Source organism: Mytilinidion resinicola, assembly GCF_010093595.1.
Source record: "Mytilinidion resinicola strain CBS 304.34 unplaced genomic scaffold BDZ99scaffold_1, whole genome shotgun sequence".
Taxonomy (NCBI): domain Eukaryota; kingdom Fungi; phylum Ascomycota; class Dothideomycetes; order Mytilinidiales; family Mytilinidiaceae; genus Mytilinidion; species Mytilinidion resinicola.
Window position 1 is genome coordinate 210,451 of NW_022985437.1, and position 13,612 is coordinate 224,062.

The 13,612-nt window shown below is 56.8% G+C and overlaps 5 protein-coding genes across 5 annotated transcripts; 2 read left to right on the plus strand and 3 right to left on the minus strand.

Moving 5' to 3' along the window:
• Nucleotides 1–396: 396 nt before the first annotated feature.
• Nucleotides 397–1,338, minus strand: BDZ99DRAFT_1623 (mediator of RNA polymerase II transcription subunit 10). The gene is made up of 3 exons (XM_033712875.1): nucleotides 1,157–1,338; nucleotides 1,006–1,102; nucleotides 397–947 (listed from the first exon to the last, which is right to left on the minus strand). The coding sequence occupies exons 1-3, from the start codon at nucleotides 1,185–1,187 to the stop codon at nucleotides 659–661; spliced, it is 417 nt and encodes a 138-aa protein (XP_033583759.1). The 5' UTR covers nucleotides 1,188–1,338; the 3' UTR covers nucleotides 397–658.
• On the plus strand, nucleotides 1,314–4,441 carry BDZ99DRAFT_1569 (uncharacterized protein). Its single transcript, XM_033712840.1, has 3 exons — nucleotides 1,314–2,003; nucleotides 2,065–2,935; nucleotides 3,960–4,441. The coding sequence occupies exons 1-3, from the start codon at nucleotides 1,490–1,492 to the stop codon at nucleotides 4,345–4,347; spliced, it is 1,773 nt and encodes a 590-aa protein (XP_033583760.1). The 5' UTR covers nucleotides 1,314–1,489; the 3' UTR covers nucleotides 4,348–4,441.
• A 1,632-nt stretch (nucleotides 4,442–6,073) lies between these two features.
• Nucleotides 6,074–8,321, minus strand: BDZ99DRAFT_1596 (CenpB-DNA-bind-domain-containing protein). The gene is made up of 3 exons (XM_033712857.1): nucleotides 7,729–8,321; nucleotides 7,659–7,680; nucleotides 6,074–7,606 (listed from the first exon to the last, which is right to left on the minus strand). Exons 1-3 carry the CDS (start codon nucleotides 8,177–8,179, stop codon nucleotides 6,454–6,456), a joined length of 1,626 nt encoding a protein of 541 aa, XP_033583761.1. The 5' UTR covers nucleotides 8,180–8,321; the 3' UTR covers nucleotides 6,074–6,453.
• A 1,185-nt stretch (nucleotides 8,322–9,506) lies between these two features.
• Nucleotides 9,507–11,754, minus strand: BDZ99DRAFT_456611 (GTP binding protein-like protein). Its single transcript, XM_033718493.1, has 11 exons — nucleotides 11,632–11,754; nucleotides 11,558–11,578; nucleotides 11,465–11,507; nucleotides 11,337–11,411; nucleotides 11,248–11,284; nucleotides 11,122–11,192; nucleotides 11,045–11,067; nucleotides 10,679–10,993; nucleotides 10,260–10,616; nucleotides 10,087–10,207; nucleotides 9,507–10,023 (listed from the first exon to the last, which is right to left on the minus strand). Exons 1-11 carry the CDS (start codon nucleotides 11,650–11,652, stop codon nucleotides 10,004–10,006), a joined length of 1,104 nt encoding a protein of 367 aa, XP_033583762.1. The 5' UTR covers nucleotides 11,653–11,754; the 3' UTR covers nucleotides 9,507–10,003.
• Nucleotides 11,755–12,289: 535 nt separating this feature from the next.
• On the plus strand, nucleotides 12,290–13,091 carry BDZ99DRAFT_483929 (cysteine dioxygenase; the record flags this gene model as incomplete). Its single annotated transcript, XM_033722615.1, has 4 exons — nucleotides 12,290–12,559; nucleotides 12,607–12,650; nucleotides 12,702–12,925; nucleotides 12,976–13,091. The coding sequence occupies 4 exons, from the start codon at nucleotides 12,290–12,292 to the stop codon at nucleotides 13,089–13,091; spliced, it is 654 nt and encodes a 217-aa protein (XP_033583763.1).
• Nucleotides 13,092–13,612: the final 521 nt, after the last annotated feature.

Below are 13,612 nucleotides of genomic sequence, written 5' to 3' on the forward strand. Positions count from 1 at the left end.
GCGAGATATCTACAAATCGTTGGTGCGTATACACAGTTTAGTGTATGTGATGACTACCGAAGCACTAGTACTGTGGGGCATCTTTTCGTTTCAAGGGATTAGATGTCGGAATAATGGGCACGTCGGTTGTCGCGCGGTGATAATAAGTGAGGCATATGCCTATGTGAGGCTGGAAAACCCTTCAGTAACAGCAGACTCGAAGATGAGGATAGGATGCGGAATATAGACTCGTATATAACGTGAGATAGACATTGTAGCGTGAGGAGAAACCCTACGTACGTACCTTCATTTCGAGTTCTGACATAATATAAGCCTAAGATCCCGGATTTCGATACAAGGCACCTGCGTACTCGACTTTTAGAAGCAGACAATGTCCCTGGCTGCCTGCCGCTCTTTCTCTCGGTTTTCCGGTAGTTTGCTCTACATACCGACAACATCTTACTGTAAGGTCAAGGAATTATATCGTCTCGCTCTAGGAAGAGATTAGAGATCCGAATGCATGCTGGCAGCTGGTAGCTATGCCGAGGGCACCTCCTGTCTCCTTGAGATTTGCCGTCCTAGCCCTCTCCCATCGGCCAATCCAGCCGCCGTCGCAAGCACTGGTCAACTTGATGAATATATTTGCCCTCTTGGGGCTACCATTCCGCCCCTCATCCTCTCAATCCGCTACCGTCCCCCCAGTAGACTCAACCACTTTCTTCACATCACCCCTCAGCTCTGGTATGCCAGTCATAATCTCCTTGGCGAGGATATCCCTCAACTGCGCAAACGCCTCGCTCTTGCCCTTTAGCAGCTGGTTCGACCGCTGGAGCAGTTCCATCATCTCGCGGGTGTAGATATCTGGGTTGCGGGCATGCTCAACATAGCTGATGACTTCGGGTGGGATCTCCACATTGATACGGGGAGCGGTGCTTTTGAGGTCGTTGAGGTTCCTCAAGAGACTCATACTGATGGGGGTGGTTAGCGCCTTCGATAGAGAGGATCCGGGGCGGAAAGACGATATACATTTCTTCTTTCATGGCGTTCACGGAGGGCGCGCCTTCATGCTGGTAGGCTGTGACGGTGAGGCTGTAGAGGTTTTGGACGATGGCTTTGAGCTGGGCTATATGTATTTATTAGAGTTAATTATTCGATGACTGTAGTATTCAGTGTATACCGTCTACGTCGTCCAGAGATGGGGGCGCCATGTTTGCAATGTACACGGAGAATAATTGTGTGCAGTGAGGTTGAAAGAAGGTCAAAATTCGCGCTAATGTGAACCGCGGAACGATGAGACGCTAAGCTTTCTGCCCGGAGTGTACGTTGTTCCATCCCCGATCTGCATCCTGCGTTGGCAGTTGGTGTTGAGCTTCCTGCCATCATCACAACGCCACTTCTTCACAATATCCCAGACGTACCGAAAGAGCTGCTCCTTGCAGCACGGCCCTCGCAGTAGCAACATCGCACATCGCATATCGCACCGTGGTATCGAGGGAACCATGAAGCGGCGATGACGCAGACAGCATCGCGCGAGACCAATTTCCCGCAGACGCAGCCACCAACATCGAAAGCGACCTCCACCGTCCCAGCGGCCCCCGGAGGTAACCTGTCAATTCTCCCTCGTGCGACTGCCACCCGCCCCACCGAGACACCAAAGCATGCGCCTGATACAACCTCCGACAAAGCCACCGCGGCCTTCATTCGACGCACCCTTTGCGCTCATAACGTCCTCTTGGGCAATGGCGAGAAGGGCCGGAACACGCCCCTCCCCATCGATGAGCTGCTTCCGCCGCTGACGAGCTCCAACGACGTTGATCTGCAGCTCTACGCGATTATTGCCGTAATCATCAAGGAGTTTGTGTACACCTGGTACTCCAAGATTACGCCGGATCAGGTCTTCGTGAACGAGGTGATCCAGGTCATTGCACACTGTACGCGAGCACTGGAGCAACGCCTACGCAAGGTCGATCTGGAGGCACTGCTGCTGGATGAGATTCCCGAGCTGCTGGAGGCTCATGTGAATGGTCGGTATATCGCTAGCATTGGGCATCACCACGGTCGAGAGCTAACCATCCCGTACTCCAGCCTACCGCATTTCGCACCAAAGCCTACATCACAATCCGCTAGTCTCACATCCTCGTAGTATCTACCACACGCTCCACCCGCATCCTGCGCTCTCGCCTGTGCCGCTCGAATCGGACCCCACAAGCGTCGCTGCGCAGCAGCAGAATGAGGCGGCATGGCGCCAATTGGTCGTCCAGGGCGTACTGGCTGTGCTGCTGCCAACTGAAGACCTGGAGAATGGGTGCTTGCGGCTGCTAGTGGCAGAAATCTTCGCTGAGATGATAGTCGGCAACGGCATCAGCGAGAAAGCGTGCGAGGGCTGGTTGCTCTGGGAGGGTATCACGAGCATTGCTGAGGTCCTACAAGCGGGCGCCGACGCGGACGACATGTCATCAAAAGAGATGAAGCCAGAGCAAACAATGAGCCGTCTGGAGCGGTACGGGCTGCTTTCGTCATCCGTCGAGGAGGCCGCTGAGCCTGTCAAGGGCCGCACGACGCCATCGAGCAGTCATGGGAGCGCGTCGACGTCGGTGGCCAGGGCGTTCTGGCTGGCGGTCCAATACGCATTTTTGGCGTGTACTGCGCTGCGAGCCGTCATGGTGGCTCTCGCGACAAGCTCGTCGCTCCCGCCGAGATCTGTGGCAGGAGTCAGTGCCCCGGCCTCCGCAGAAGAGCATCGCCGATTGCTGCCGCAACCAGCAGCCGGTGCTGCAGAGGGCGGCCACGGGGCCGGGAAGCGGGCCATGGTCAGCATGAATGTGTGGTCGTGCGGCGCGCGATTGCTGTCGCTGGAGCGTCGCATGCCATGGCTGGCGGGCGCGGTCGCGCTGCTGCACTGGCTGGTGGTGCGCGGGCCGGGCAGGGTGGGTGATACAGACGGTGTATTGGACAGGTGAGTTGCATTTTCACGTCTCGCTCTCTTGCGCGCTCTCTGCTCGTTGGGCAGCGTCCGGAGGGGCGCCTGGCCCTGGCTCCGAGGTGCATTTAGTGCCCGCTTCCTTTTGTCAGACCGCATCGCTGCTCGGTCACTTGACCTGGCTGCTGCCCAATGGCCATCGCCATCGGGCGTCGTGCATGCGCCGGCCGTGCCATCCCTCCCGCCAGAGCGGCCCGTGGCAGGCTGTGCGTCGCATGCCAGCCGACTCTGGCTGCACCGCCTGCACCTCGACAACGACGGGTTGCAAGCCGCTGCCCGACCCGGCGCCAGCATGGGCGCCCTCTGCGCTCCCCGCCGGACGCGAGGGAGCGGGACGCCGTCTTATCGCAACGCCTACGCGCCGGCTGATCTGGTTGAGTGCGGCCAGTCCCGTCGCCCGCCTGCGCTGACCTGGTCGCCGCACGCAAGCCTCACTCTCACCACCACCACGCGACCCTCGGACGGCCCCTGGAACCTGGGCACTTGCGGAGCTGCGATATCGCTGGCGCACATCCCCGCGCGCCCTGCGACACGGGCCCTGCGCGTCTGCCCGCCGTGCATTGCGACCCCGCGCCGTCGTGGAATTGCGGCCCTCTTGCACGCCTTCACTGGCTCTCGACAACTGCGCCGCTGGACGCTGCTGGCCTAGCATCTGCTCCTGGGCTAGCATTGCGTCGCCGTTCCACCGTGGTGATTGCAGTTGCGGCGTCGATGGCCTCACATGCACCCGGCAGATCCGCTGATACCGCAGCCCTCACTCACTGCAATTACCAACCCCATGAACAGTCCCACCGTCGCTATCGGCCAGCCATCCAACCCCAGATTTCCGCCCTATGTCACCCGACGGACGACGGTTTCCCTTCGCAGCGCGCAGCCCTTGGCTTCCCCTGTCAAGCTCCGAAACTCTAACGCAACCCTTTTCGCTGCCCCATCGTATGACTGACGTTTGCTTGGGCCCAGAACTCACAATCCCCCGCTAACGCTTCCTCTTCTCCCGCAGGCTGCTCTTGCACACCTTCCACACTCGCGTCCTCAACCCTTCCAACATACCCCCGCTCCTGCGCACCGTCCGCGCAACCCTCTTCCCCAACAACGGCCTCGCGCCCCCACGGCAGCCTCCCACCCCCGCCGAGGCCCAGGCAATCAAGCGCCGGTGCGCCGCCACGTTGCTGGCGCTGCTGCCGGGCCCCGTCGCGGCCACCTTGTACGCGACGCGGCAGCCCGACCAGATGCGGCGCCAGGTCGAGGCGGCGCTGCTCGACCCGCTCGGCGACGCTTACCTCAACAAGCATCTGGTTTTTGCTATCCTGGAGCTCGTTGTCGTGAGGCTGGTGCCCGAGCTGGCGGAGAAGGGCGTTGTGGAGCTAATGGAGGAGCGGCTGGGGTAGTAGTACGTAGTCCCTATTGATTACAGAGTGGCTTGAGAGACAATTCTAAGAAAAAAAATCGGTTACATAATTGCGGGCAAATTGGACGCCTCATTTTTTTATTCTACGCGGCATTGTTTGCCGAACCCCAGCCAGCCTCGCGAAAAGGCTAATCCGTGATCGACCTCAAGCTCCCTGCCAAGCCAACGTCAGAAGCCGTTTTGTAGGTCGGCGGTGCAGCTCTGCGTGCATGCTGTGGGAAAGTGCGGAGGATCTCCCCCCCTTTCTTCTCTCGGAGGGTGGGACTCGGAACCAGTAAGGGGCCGTTTGCTCTGACTGGCCGATTTGCCTTGTAGGGCAAGACGCGGAAGCGAAAAAAGCTGTTGTGTGAGATTTTGAGAGCAAATAGGGGACATGATCTGTCCCCGGGCGGCTATCGCAGCCTTCTTGTTCGTAGATCTGTGGGCCTGGGGATGGATTGGGGGGCGATGGAGCTAGTGATTTCTCCGTTTAACCCAAAAACCCTACGTAGTTACAGAGAAAACATGACGGTGGCGGTTTCTTTTTCTTATGTTTGGCTAGCTTAGCGGGTTCTCGGTAGGGTTTAATCTGATTTTTTGTATTATTTGAGTTTTCTTAAGACACAACTCTGGGCTACCGGACCCCCCTGCCTGATACGATTGATGGGTGGCAAATATCTCCTGGGGAGTTGGCGTTGAATCGTGCAAGCCCCCGTCGGGGAAATCTTCCGTGGATGGATGCCCAAAAAAAGGCCGGCCAGCCAGCCAGCCAGCCAGATTTCCCCCCCCCGTGCTAGCCCTCCCAGCCGCATTGTAGATCCGCGTTGTCGCATGGGTACCTGTACAGTGGTGTGTCTGTATGTATCAAGTATCCCATCAAATCAAGCCATCGGGATAGTCGCCGGAGCCCCCTGTCCCGATTTCTTCCCCCCATGACATCTGTGCAAATGCAGGAGTGGTGTCGGTCGCCTAGATACTTTTTTTCTCCTTTCAGCCCTGTGTTTGCCCTGAAACCGGCCTCTCACTCACACACAGACAGACAGACACAAGGGTTATCGTCCCCCCATTTCCCCACCCAGGCACGGCGATCAGGTACAGAGAGGTACAGGAGATTGTTCAGATGATGAAAAAGCGAGGCTGCGCGTAGCCGACAGCTAGAAACGTGGTTGTTCAAGGGCGGTTAAAAGACTACGTACGAGGTACACACCATACACGCACGCACTCTCTTGTCAAAAGGTGCCCGAACCGAACACACCTGTGACACAGACTTGCCGAACCCAGTCCAACCTGACCCAGCACCCCAGTCCCAGCCCACCCAGCAACACCCCCTCCTATTGCTCCCCCCCATCCCAGGCCCTTAAGAGCAAGTTCAATAAGGAGAAGAACAGAAAAACAATAGCAAGTAGGGAGGAGAATCTCGTGAGCCGCCTGCGAACCGAAGGCCCCCTTAGAAAAGGGGGACGAGGAGTTTGCGCGACCAGTAGTCATTTCCGGGCTAAACTGAAGAATAGAGAAAAACACAAGGGTAGTAGACAAACGCTTGGATAACGTATGAGAAATGAACACGCCCGAAAAGAGGCGCTAAGAAGAGGAGATAGAAGATGGTTAGTAATAATAGAAGGCCCGCGTGAGCGGTTATTCGTCTTTTTTATAAGTGAAAATGGGAGCGTATAGGGGCACAAAGAGTGCTACTCCTAGCTGATTGAAAGGTCGACGAAAGAAAAGGCCTGGAAATAGTAAAACAGAAAAAATCAGACAAGAAAGTCCCATAAACCATGGCCATAACGTCCCAAAAAATGCCGCCCAAAGTGTTGCGAGGATGATGTGAATGATGCTGATGCTGCCGCTAACCGATGACCGTGGTGTGCGCCGTCAATGGTTATGATGGAATGATGCCAGCTCCAGATTTCCCAATGTCCAGCCGGTTGTAGATGTAGATGTAGATGAGATGTGTACCCGCGCTTCATGAATCCAAGCTCTTCCCAACCCCGTTTCTCCTGAATTAACAAGAAAACCCAACCCGAACCCATGACCGAAAACCTAGAACGCGAGACGACCAGTCCAAGTAGGATCCCTAGTGATCTTCAGGGCTTTGTAGCATTCTCAGCTACTCCACCTTCCTCACAGCATACTCTTGCTCAGGAATGCGATGCAGTCCCCCCGGCAAATGCTCTCCCTGCCGCTGTAACTTTAGCTTCTCCATCAGCTTGCCAATGGTCATGTAATCCTGAGGCTCTACAAAGCCGGTTGGCTGGTGCTGGAAGAAATTCATGACAAGCTCAAGAGCCCGACGAGCGTCTTCTTGGGAAGGTGAAACCGGTGAATTATTCTCCGTGCTCATCGGAGAGGAATGCTGTCTCTGCTGCCCAACTGGGGGTACAGCTGGCACTGGTGGAGGCTGCATGGAACTGGTCACAATCTGTGACTGCGATGTCTGCATCGTATCATCCATGCCGCTAAGCGATTGCATCTCCGACAAGGGAGATTCCAGTGCAGTGCTGTTGAGAAATTTGGGAGTCATTGGTTCCGACGACGGTGGCGGTGACATATACTGCTCCACACCGATGAGCATCGGGAAGGTCTGGCTTCGAGGTCGCTGGAAATTACCGCTTCCTGGCTGGCCTCTCGCCTGTTGCGAAGGCATAAAAGGGCTTGGTCCACATGCCGAGTCCGGAGTGAAGAACGGTGAAGTTGGGCTGGTAGGTCCAGCCGAGAAGGATGACGGAGCAGTGTCAGTGAAAACACTCGACAGAGACGTAGTGCTCTGGGAATGGAATGGTCGGTGGCTGTTCGTGTAATCAATAAAGCTATCGGGGCTGTCTGTTTTCAAGTTCTCCTGGCTTTTTGATGCTGACATGGTGAGAGGCGAAGGCGCCCCGCTCGGCGATACTGGAGAGATGCCACTGGGCGTTTGCGAACTCGACGGTGGGTTTGAATGGCCTTCTGATTCTTCCGCGATTGAGTTCTTTCGAGACTTCGCACCCATGAGATTGTTCTTTTGCTTGAACTTCTCAAGCCAGCTGGTACTGTTTGCCTTGAGATGGCTGTCCGAGTTGCCGACTGTCGTCGCAAAGAATCGCGCCTTCTCCCTTATCATAGCATCGTTCAAAGGGAAGCCTTGTTTCTGGTGATTCCGGGCCCAGTTGGACAGGGCCCTTTCAATGTCTGGAAACTTGCCTTTGGATCTCTTCACGGGCGAGCGGCTGCCGTCGTCCTGGTAGAGATATTTCTCCTTCTGGCGCAGGACTTTGGACACAGTACTATACAGCGCAATCAACAAATGTAACACCGTTAGAGTAGCAGTTCAAGTACCTTCTTTCGACACCGAACATGGCTGTCCTTCTGTCAGCTCCGATGACAGTACAAGATGATGGGAACTTACCTCCAATCTCCGTTTGCTTCACCGTTGGGTGCTCTTCATGATAGAGGCACATTCGCCTCCGGTCCGAGTCGGTCAGAGTCTTCCTCGGAGTCGACGTACTGTGCGAGCGGGTCGACGTCGCCGAGACAGGCGTCGCCGATGCAGGCGTGACGGGGACGGGCGCGGTGGGATAGACTGGGGCGACATAGCTCGAGTTGCTCGTCAACATGCTCGGCCATTGAGGCATGATCAAGGGCTGCAGCTGCTGGTGCGTCGTCCTGGGCGGATGCATCTGGTGGGCCGAATACATGGGCTCCATGGGCAGCGGGGTGAAGGCGAAGCCATTGTACTCCTGGACGGGCGACTGGTGCTGCGAGTGGGTGAAGGCATTGGAGTCGACCCACTGCGTATTGGGGTCGTGGTAGCCCGGCTCCTGATGGTGTTGCTCGTGCTCCATTCCCATCTGGCTCATGTCGGCAGCAGGCTCAATGCAAGATTGCGCGCGGTCGACCGTGCTATCTGGGAGTCCGTGTCTAGATGTCTGGCAATGGGGGTGGCAAGGCGGGCATTTGCGCCCAACGGTCGTGTTCCTGGGCTAGAGGGAGCTCGTTGTCGGCAGCGTGCATGCATGCATGAGAAGGTGCTGTTCCTGACGAAGCGAAACGCACAAGTACCACGCGGAGGGGGCAGGTGGATGGGTGGGCGACACGGCGGGAAACGAAACGAGGCTCGGGCCGGCTGGGGGCAACGCAGTCCTTTAGCAGCACGGGCAGCACGGGCAGCACTGGCAGGGCAGCAGCAGGTGCGACGGCGGAGACTCTGGGAGCAGACGATGCAGGACGGCGGAGCGTAGCGGGCGGCGAGGTAGCTCTGGCGGGACGGGCGAAGCGGGAGGGACCGTCAGGGAGATGCGCAGCGAGAGCACCGTTTCGAGCGCGCAACAGCCCCGTCCACGACGCCGCGAGCGAGCCGTGGCCGCGACAGGGCGCATGCTCGCATGGAGCAACGGCTCCGTCTGGGGAGGGTGTGCACGGCGCCGAGGGTGGCAGCTCGCACCGCCCTGGACCGCCAGGAAACCGGCCGCGAGATGGGCCTCGCGCCGAAGCGACGCTGGGCAGACGGGCCATAGACCGGCGGCCGCCATGGTGGAGCCAGCGCCCGCAGCGACAAATCGGGAGCCCAGGCGGATGGGGGCACTGGGGGCACTCGGGGCCTGTCTGCGCGGCCACAGCTGCCGCTGCTCACCAGCACGGCATCCCCCAAGCATCCCGCAACGTGCACCACGGCCCCAGCGCGGCCGCCGTCCCTGGCCTGCCGGCGACTGGTCACGGCGTCCCCTGGGCCTCGATAGTGCGCGCGCCGGGCTGGGTGCGTCGTCGCCAATGGCGCCTCGCTGGCCAGGCACCGCGACGCCGCCACGGGCATGGCCAGGCGTGGAGGCACGCAGGCACGCAGGCACGCAGGCACGCTTGCACACTTGCACGCGTGCTGGAGTGCGAGTGCTGGGGCGGCCGGGGCTGCTCGAGCATCGTTCGAAGCGGCGTCTGCGGGCTGAAACGCATGCCGACCTCGCTGCGTCTTGGCCGTCGAAGCCACCGAGACATTTTAGGTTTGAGCACCAGACGGGGACTTGGGCGGCCACTCACACGCGCGCCCTCGGGCGGAGACGACGGGGAGCACCTGGCGAGCCCCCATTTAGCGCTCGGCCACACCAACGAGGCGCTGCGCCAGGCCTGTCATGCTAACTCTCCGACGAAAACTGCCCCCGCCAGCCAATCAGTCGTGCGAACCGGGGAAAAGGGCGTGAAGGCGATCGACGCATTTTCTGCATTTCCGAAATAGCACTCGAAAAACAATAATGCCTGAGACGGTCCCACTCTCGCCTCCACTTTCGAGACACCCGCCCGTGTGGGCAACCAGCCTCCGGACACGCTTCAATGCATTTCCTATTGCGGCCGCCGCTGCCCGTTTGCTGGCTGATCGAGCGAGGCCGTTGCCCGTATCGTGCGGGACCGACGGATCAGCCAACGAGCTGGCCCAGAGCCGATCCGCGTGCACGCTGCGCCGGCCGAAAAGAGCGTGCTGGTGCGAATGCGATGCCATTGGTGCCGCCGCCGACCACTCCTCCACCTTTGCTTGCCAGTGCCAGGGGTCCTCGAGACTCGAGCTCCCTCGTGACGCAGGCAGGTACTGATACGAGAATGAGACACTCGATAGCCTTCTTCAAGTCAGTCCATCGCGCCGCTAGCAAAGCGCTCTTCTGGCAGCCCGCGATGGGCGCCGCGAGTCGCGCTCTTCAGCGTTTGACGATCGTTACTGGTTGCGCGTCCCGTTAGCTAAGAGATAGACCGAGATAGCCTGCGTTGGTGTTTGACTTACTGATGTCCTCATCCGCAAGCTCATGGGCCAGTCCCACCCGCTGCGGCTGGTGCTTGACCGACTTGCCGTACACTATTGCGTGCTTGAACGTGTCGAGGATCGTCTTGTGGATCGAATTACACTGCAGATGTCAGTCGAAACTGTTGCTTCCTCCCGGACCGAGGGAAACTAACGAAATCCTCTACGGTGCAGCCCGTGGACCGCAGCACCACTGGAGCAGAATAGTCGGGCATCTTCCCCTTTGGCTTCGTATAGATCCGGCGCAAGTTCAGCTTCTCCCACATCTGCTCCATCAATTCATCCACGTTCCACCCGTGCTCTGCGCTGATCGGGCAGGCGTTCGGGATGCGGTATAGCAGATCGAGCTCCTCGATAGAGATTGCATCGATCTTGTTCAGCGCATAGATCACTGGAATGTAGCTTCTGCTTTTGGCCTCGAGAACATCGATCAAATCATCGACCGTCGCATCACAACGGATCGCTATGTCGGCCGACCCAATTCGATACTCAGACATGACCGCTTTGATTTCCTGGAAGGCATGTTAGATTGGGTATGGATCCATAGGAGGGAGACAAGACGAATGGCACCCACGTCGTGGTCGATATGCGTCAGCTGGACGGTACTGGTGATGTTGATGCCGCCTTTGTCCTTCTTTTTGAAGTGGATGTTTGGAGGTGACTTGTTGATTCTGATCCCAAAGCCTTCCAGTTCGGCCTCGATGATGCGCTTGTCAGTAAGCGGTTTGTTGACGTCCAGCACGATGAAGATCAGATTGCACGTCTTTGCAACTGCAATAACCTGTCGACCGCGACCTTTGCCGTCCTTTGCACCTTGGATGATACCGGGAAGATCGAGCATCTGGATCTTGGCGCCATTGTACAGGACCTGGCCTGGCACGGTCGTGAGCTATACACTGTCAGCGATGGAAATACATGGGGGTCATGATGGATGCGGTACAGTTGTGAACTCGTACGCAGCAGCTACAATCTGTTAACATGTTTGGTTGAACGGTTTGCGAGCGTCAGGCAACTTACCTTCCGAATGTTGGCCGGTCAATCTACTCATCAACGTGCTCTTTCCCACGGAGGGAAATCCGATGAAGCCACTAATTCTAGGTCAGCATTATTCGAAACAGCAGAGCCCATGCTAGGTAAACTTACACGCTGGCAACGCCGGTTCTCGCAACATCGAAGCCAACTGTATAATCGGTGAGACACTGCTCTTGTCCGAGCTAGGAGCCGCAACATACCACCCGCTCCTCCTCCACTAGACGTCGGGGTCAGCAGCTCGCGTTTGAGCTTCGCAAGCTTTGCCTTCAGCATTCCTGTTCCCTCAATTTAGATCGTGATCGACGGAGGCTCCCGGGATGTGGCGAACCAAGATGGAAGGACGTCGCCTTGTTCTTTTGCGTCTTGGCCATCTAAATCAAGGTCAAACGGGCGATTCTAGTGGGTATTGGGAGGGGCTCACTTCGGCCTCAATGTCTTTGATCTATGAGATGGCATGTTAGTGATGAAGTGCAGATATTGCTCGAGGCATCGTACCTTATCCACGGTGGTCGACATGATGAAGGATGAGCGACACTGATCTCAGCGGCGTGCTGTGTGTGTAGCGGTCTCTCGTGGATCAGGATTGCGAAGTTGAAAGTGGCTTCTTGGTGATCGGCCTGGCTTTTTTTGAGGCGGAAGTGACGAAGATGGCGGGGTACGGAGAAACAAGTCGCCGGCGAGGCTGAGATTCAACGTCGGCGACTTGCGAGGCCACTCACGAAAGCCCGATGCCAGCCGCGAGGCATGACACAACCAGCGCGCTTGCTGCAAATCCCGCCGGCCTCGCTGTCACGGATTCGCAACACCTCCGTTGCCGTCGTGGTTCCGGTGCTCGCTCGCTATCGCTATTGTCTGACCTTCGAACTCCGCTAGCACAACCTGGCTTGTTCGCGTTTTGTCCCTTTGTATAAAGCCAATACCCTAGCTGCTGTCGGCCCCTTCCTCTCTAGCGGGCTTACTCAGCACCTTGTGTATAGTTAACTATCTTTCCTCCTTCCGCTCAATAGCGAGCTTCCTCACCATCATCATTACAGCTTTTGGCTACACACCTTGTCTTGATCCGCTTCCCTCTGACTGTCGCTCACTGCACAAATTGCTGCATATCTGCTCAACATATCCAATTCAAACAACGTGTTCAATCTTTGCAACCATCATGCCTGCCCTTGCGAGAGACGTCCTGTTCGGCCCTACCTCCAGCCCTGCTAAGCAGCCCGACAACTTCCATGTCCTCGTGCAGAAGCTCAGTAAAGTTCTGGGCCCCAGCTCCGGTATCGATTCCAAAGACGTCGACCCCCAGGAGCTCCAGGCGCTGATGGATGAATACGTGTCCAATCCGTCAGAGTGGAAAGATTACGCCCTTGACGATTTGTCCAGGCCGTACACTAGAAATCTTGTAGACCGAGGAAACGGGAAGAGCAATCTGGTAGGCCTCTAGTGAGCGTGTTGCGGAAGCTTTACTGACCCACTTAGCTCATTTTAGTCTGGACACCAGGCAAAGGAAGCCCCATTCACGAGTAGGTGTAACTCTAAAAGAACTGCCAAGGTCACTACTAACAACGATCAAGCCATGCAAACGCCCACTGCATCATGAAGGTCCTAAAAGGGCAGCTCCAAGAAACCCTCTTCGACTGGCCGGACAAGCTCGCCCTCAATAACGGCCAACCCTCGCCCCTAAACGTCAAAAGAGACACGATATACCAAGAGAACGAAGTTACATATATGTCGGACACACTCGGCCTACACAAGGTCCAAAATCCGGACCCAAATGAGATTGCAGTCTCACTACATCGTAGGTGTTTGGAAGTTTGATATTCACATACAGCACGCTAACAGTGATAGTGTATACCCCTCCCAATGCCGCCGTATACGGATGCCACACCTTCGACCCCAGCACCGGTTCAGCCGTCCACGTCAAACAATGCAATTTCTTTTCCGATCGAGGCCAGAGGATCTGAGCCTCGTTCCTTCGGCGTCACCCTTTTCCCGTTTCAAGCTGTTAGCGTAGCGAGATTCCTTCACAAGCGTATCCTTCCAGCATTCGTAGGTTCCACTCAAATGACATGATCATGAGGCATTTAGTTTCTTTTTTTTTTCTGACATGGTCTGGTTCATCGTCCTTGGCGTACCTAGTTTCATTTCCAAGCATTCGGAAGAGGTTTGATAGCATTAGCTCCATTTCCCTTTGCGGCGCAGAACCTTCGCTTTGCTTTTAATACACCCTCTCTCCACATCCAACTTCCAATTTACCAGCTTCTCAATCCTTGCAAAGCTATCGTTGTCGATCGTGGATGAAGCTTCCAGTGTCCCTTGCATCGCACTTCTGCAAGCCACTTGCACAGCCCATATTCCGAATACCTCGGACCCTCCGTCACATGACCGAATATTCATGCGTGGCTGCGGCAAAGCCGTCTCAGGGATTGTTCCGCGGTAACACTTCCGAGTAACCGAGCCCCCTGTCGTTTCGTTTATTTCTGCA

Bases quoted from the DNA above. Each gene is read 5' to 3' on its own strand.
- BDZ99DRAFT_1623 (XM_033712875.1), bottom strand. From the start codon at position 1,187: ATGGCGCCCCCATCTCTGGACGACGTAGACG. The intron at 1,103-1,156 runs GTATACACTGAA...AAATACATATAG, and splicing joins ATCTCTGGACGACGTAGACG to CCCAGCTCAAAGCCATCGTC. The intron at 948-1,005 runs GTATATCGTCTT...CACCCCCATCAG, and splicing joins AACGCCATGAAAGAAGAAAT to TATGAGTCTCTTGAGGAACC.
- BDZ99DRAFT_1596 (XM_033712857.1), bottom strand. From the start codon at position 8,179: ATGAGCCAGATGGGAATGGAGCACGAGCAACACCATCAGGAGCCGGGC. The intron at 7,681-7,728 runs GTAAGTTCCCAT...ACAGAAGGACAG, and splicing joins GAAGCAAACGGAGATTGGAG to CCATGTTCGGTGTCGAAAGA. The intron at 7,607-7,658 runs GTACTTGAACTG...TGCGCTGTATAG, and splicing joins ATGTTCGGTGTCGAAAGAAG to TACTGTGTCCAAAGTCCTGC.
- BDZ99DRAFT_456611 (XM_033718493.1), bottom strand. From the start codon at position 11,652: ATGTCGACCACCGTGGATAAG. The intron at 11,285-11,336 runs GTATGTTGCGGC...CCGATTATACAG, and splicing joins TAGTGGAGGAGGAGCGGGTG to TTGGCTTCGATGTTGCGAGA. The intron at 10,024-10,086 runs GTAAGTCAAACA...ACGCGCAACCAG, and splicing joins GCTTGCGGATGAGGACATCA to TAACGATCGTCAAACGCTGA.
- BDZ99DRAFT_1569 (XM_033712840.1), top strand. From the start codon at position 1,490: ATGACGCAGACAGCATCGCGCGAGACCAATTTCCCGCAGACGCAGCCA. The intron at 2,004-2,064 runs GTCGGTATATCG...CCCGTACTCCAG, and splicing joins GCTGGAGGCTCATGTGAATG to CCTACCGCATTTCGCACCAA. The intron at 2,936-3,959 runs GTGAGTTGCATT...CTTCTCCCGCAG, and splicing joins ACAGACGGTGTATTGGACAG to GCTGCTCTTGCACACCTTCC.